Source organism: Littorina saxatilis, linkage group LG1, assembly GCF_037325665.1.
Source record: "Littorina saxatilis isolate snail1 linkage group LG1, US_GU_Lsax_2.0, whole genome shotgun sequence".
Lineage (NCBI taxonomy): Eukaryota > Metazoa > Mollusca > Gastropoda > Littorinimorpha > Littorinidae > Littorina > Littorina saxatilis.
This window is the reverse complement of record NC_090245.1, coordinates 79,213,691-79,218,690: the sequence shown is the minus strand read 5'-3', so window position 1 is coordinate 79,218,690 and position 5,000 is coordinate 79,213,691. Positions and strand designations below refer to the sequence as shown.

Sequence of the window (5,000 nt, the reverse complement as noted above, 5' to 3'; positions counted from 1 at the left end):
TTCTGAGCGTGTTTTTAATCCAAACATATCATATCTATATGTTTTTGGAATCAGGAACCGACGAGGAATAAGATGAAAGTGTTTTTAAATTGATTTGGACAATTTAATTTTGATAATAATTTTTATATATTTAATTTTCAGAGCTTGTTTTTAATCCGAATATAACATATTTATATGTTTTTGGAATCAGCAAATGATGGAGAATAAGATAAACGTAAATTTGAATCGTTTTATAAATTTTTATTTTTTTTTACAATTTTCCGATTTTTAATGACCAAAGTCATTAATTAATTTTTAAGCCACCAAGCTGAAATGCAATACCGAACCCCGGGCTTCGTCGAAGATTACTTGACCAAAATTTCAACCAATTTGGTTGAAAAATGAGGGCGTGACAGTGCCGCCTCAACTTTCACGAAAAGCCGGATATGACGTCATCAAAGACATTTATCAAAAAAATGAAAAAAACGTTCGGGGATTTCATACCCAGGAACTCTCATGTCAAATTTCATAAAGATCGGTCCAGTAGTTTAGTCTGAATCGCTCTACACACACACACACACACACGCACGCACGCACACACACACACACGCACATACACCACGACCCTCGTTTCGATTCCCCCTCGATGTTAAAATATTTAGTCAAAACTTGACTAAATATAACAAGAAGAGCAAACGCTCGATCGAGTCACTTTCGCAGTTCTGAATATTATATGAGGCATCAGATGGACAGGAAGAAATTGCTATTCACAACACAATGAGTCACGTTCACATAAAATTTGAGCCCGGTCACTTTTATAGTTTCCGAGAAAAGCCCAACGTTAAGTTGTGTGTTGCCGAACAGAAAAGGCTAGTTATCTCCCTTGTTTTTCTGATAACGTTCGTAAAAGGCTACAGATGTAAATACTTTGATGTAAAGAATAATCCTACAAAGTTTCAATCACATCCGATGAACTTTGTCAAAGATATAAAATGTCTAATTTTTCCTTTGACGCTGACCTGTGACCTTGAAAAAGGTCAAAGGTCAACGAAACCATCGTTAAAGTGTAGAGGTCATTGGAGGTCACGACTAAACAAAATATGAGCCCGATCGCTTTGATAGTTTCCGAGAAAAGTCCAACGTTAAGGTGGTGTCTACGGACGGCCGGCCGGCCGGACGGCCGGCCGGACAGACTAACACTGACCGATTACATAGAGTCACTTTTTCTCAAGTGACTCAAAAACTAGTCTCCATACCGGGTCTCCCAACCCGGTCCATGTAGACACGTATGTCTCGGATCGGGGGGGGGGGGGGTGGATAGGTTACATAAGGTTACATTACTCAGCAGTTAATAATTGATCTTACTTAGGCCTTTACGCTGATTTGAATGTAAAGCAGTTTATCCAAAATTCAGGGATGGCCCTTAACATGTTTTGAGAGGTATACATACCTGGTCCCCCAAACAGGTCCAGGTAGACACGTAAGGCTGGGGGTAGGTGGACCAGATCCCCGCTGTCGCGTTCACCCCTGTCACCTGGCGGTGACCCCCGTCATAGTGATGTAAGGCGTCTGTAACGGAAACAGTTGGAAATGGACTGCTATACTGTTGTTAAGAAAACAATAATAAAAACAATATTTATTATATTAATTTTGTATAATAAATGTGTGTAATAATTTTGTATATTAATTTTTCATAATAATACTTTTTATGATATTAATCTTAACAGACACACACACACAATTCTTCAAGACAACCGAGCAATGTGACAAGGGACAATACCCTTCACTGTGACAACATGCATACACCATACAAAGTTTGCTCCCTTTAGTGATGCACACGCGCACACGCCATGTAAATGCATGCGACACATTTAGCTGAAGGAGTATGTAAACAGGCAAACCTAAAATGAGAGACTTTAAAAAAAACACCGCAAATAATACAAAGGTTTCAATGTATTAAAATCGTAACTCGCCACTTCTCGAGCAAGACTGACAAATTTGAATTCATGAATACACGTTTTCAATAGATAGGCCTATAGTCGCAGTTACCTACGTACCCATGTAGACGAGGAAAACGACGACAGCGGCGAGGAAACTACCTAGGAACTGCCCCAAAGCGTAAATTGGTACCTTTCGCCAAGGGAGACGGCCCAGCGTTGCCATAGCAACTGATACTGCTGGGTTGATGTGACCTCCTGGAACAGAAGATGGGGTGTTTGGTTCATAGGTTGTTATTGTGGTGGTGGTGGTCGTGTCGGTCGTGGTGGCGATGGTGGTAATGGTGGTTAAATATTATAATCGCGACCATATTTGTATTTCAATAATGTGGTTTGAACACATGACGATGATGATGATGATGATGATGATGATGATGATGATTGATGATTGATGATGATGACGATGATGGTGATGAGGAGGATGAGGATAATGAGGAGCAGGAGGCGGAGGAGGAGTAGGAGGAGGGAGACTCACCTGTTACTCCGGCAGAAGCAGACACCCCTAGAGCCACCCCGATGCCCCAGGACCAGTGGATAGACATGTGAGACCCCACTGTGTTTTTACTCAGCACTGCCTGAGCCACAGAGCCAATGCCAAAGATCTGAAATGTGAACGAGAAACAGTTTTTGAAAAAAAAGAGAAATAAACGATTGTCTAAATACACGCGTGTCTGCTTTACAGAACTCTCCAAGCGTTGTGAAACTTGGCGTGTAAAATCTTAGGGTTATTCCAGATTATATCCCGACATGTTTGTTTGTCTGATTGTTTGTTTGCTTAGTGTGTGTGTGTGTGGTTTGTGTGTGTGTGTGTGTGTGTGTGTGTGTGTGTGTGTGTGTTTTATATAGACGTCTTTGATGACGTCATATCTGGATTCTAACAAAGTTGAGGCTGCACTGTGGCGAGCTCATTTTTGGCTCACGTAAGTGTAGCCTATGCGATCGTAACTTTGTCTGTCTGTGCGTGTGTGTGTGTGTGTGTGCGTGTGTGCGTGTGTATGTCTGTGGTAGAAACTTTAACATTTCGTCATTTGAAGACGTCACATTATGACGTAAGAGGGTTAGACGTCACGCGAAGGAATTACTGAAAGTCTCGGTCATTTTGGCTCATTATTTTGAGCGGGCCGAGACTAGTTGGAAGGCACTATGGCGGAAAGAGAGTTATCTTTTCATGTCTTGGCGTCTCAAATCTTATTAGTCAGAAAGCGCATGCACGTAGTCTCGACCAGCGCGTGGTGTGCTTCTTTCTGAGTACTTTACGTCACAAATTGTACTTTACGTACTTGATGATGACGTAAGTTAATTGTATGTGTTCTATTTCGTTGACTGAGCACGGGACCGGGACCAGTTGGCGTGAGCGCTGGGATTTCGAGTTTCATTCGACATGTCAATGCATCGCAGTATGAAATAATACAGGTAGGAGGTTAGTCGATATCGACCAAAGTCGATAAGTGCATTCTTCACTATGGTATTGAGTCTGTTTTCGTCGTCCATCTTGAATCAAAAAGCACTCTTCTTACAAAAAACAAACAAACTTCGTTGCGAGCTACGGCGAAGCTTCGCATGTCAAAACTTGAGAAGCGATGTTGGGGTCAAAGTACCACGCCGTAGCTGCGGGTTTTTGGTATTAAGACTTTGCGAAGCTTCGTGTAGTCGACTACGGGCTCAATTAAGGACAGGCTTAAGTAGGCTAGATCTAGATCTAGTGTCTCGCTTTCTTGCACAGTGTTACCTATGCTTACTGTGTGTGTGTGTGTGTGTGTGTGTGTGTGTGTGTGTGTGTGTGTGTGTGTGTGTGTGTGTGTGTGTGTGTGACGGAGTGATTGAGTTTGTGTTACTGTTTGTCGATTTCTTACGTGAGCCTTGAAGGCTTCGCCTCTTGTTTCTATTAAATTGATTACAAATTTGGTCAAATAATCTTTTAACTACGGGTTGTCTTTTGGCTTGGGCTCTCTTTCACACACTCTCTCTTGCTGTTTCTCTCCTTTCCTCCCTCTCTCCTAGATCGACTGTTACTTTAAGTAAGACTACTCTCTCTCTCTCTCTCTCTCTCTCTCTCTCTCTCTCTCTCTCTCTCTCTCTCTCTCTCTCATGTAAGGTTATTCTACGCATCAGACGAACTGACCTGTTAAAATCCAGTTTAGTGCATTCTGGAAGCTTTTCGGGGAGGATTAAATGCTTGTTATCTTAAAGGAACCCATGAATATTCATTTCAAGGCACACTCTTTTTCGTTCTGCTTACCATCTCAGATTTGCCCTAGCTTTAACATGTGATAAGACCATCCCTCCACTTGGTCACATACCAAAAATCAACACCCTGACTGCTTGCTGTGGTGAGCTTGAATTTGTAAAAGAATTAATGTCTTAAATAGCTACTAGTGGCTTTTACGGAGTTAAATCATCAAAACAATGTCGACTGTGCACAAAGAGCACGGCTAGGCTGTTAATTTTTGGTATGGTACCAAGTGGAGGGATGGTTTAATTTGCCCATGTTGGAGGTTGGCCAGATACTAGGTGAGTTAAACTGATTACACTGGATGGAGTGTACCTTTGAAAAAAATGCTCGAGCAATTCAACAAACACATTTTTAAGTCACAATTTGTAAGTCAGTATTTTTCTCGCTGTAGTTCGTTCTCAATGGCATTTTTATTTGCAAAATAAAAATATTCAAGTTCTATGTTAAAATTGCTGCTTTGTTAAAGGCGATGCTCTTTGTGAAGATGCGACCTGGGTACAAGAGAATTGACGAAAAAGTGCTTGTTCTTTAACCGATGAAAAACATGTTCTTTTTGTCTGAGTATAGCACATTCTCAGTTGTTTAAATTCCTATATAGTATAGTTGCCTTTCATCCTTTAAGCTGCTTTAAACCTACGGCTATCAGTTTTGACCTTTGTACAATTACATTCTTTCTAGCTACGATGAACACGTAATCTGCGTTGTAGTTCGTGTAGACCTTTGCAGGTAATGAATGCACAATCACGTTGAATACCCATTCCGAACAACTCGCCGTTACAAATTTCTTTTAG

General features: G+C 41.1%; 1 protein-coding gene across 1 annotated transcript in view; it reads right to left on the bottom strand.

Moving 5' to 3' along the window:
- Positions 1-5,000, bottom strand: part of LOC138980714 (aquaporin-7-like) — a 23,134-nt gene that overhangs the window by 14,340 nt on the left and 3,794 nt on the right. The window contains exons 2-4 of the mRNA XM_070353624.1: positions 2,452-2,578; positions 2,037-2,174; positions 1,430-1,548 (exon numbers count right to left, since the gene is read on the bottom strand). Of these exons, the coding sequence (XP_070209725.1) occupies positions 1,430-1,548; positions 2,037-2,174; positions 2,452-2,578 (384 nt within the window). The remainder of the gene's footprint in view (positions 1-1,429; positions 1,549-2,036; positions 2,175-2,451; positions 2,579-5,000) is intronic.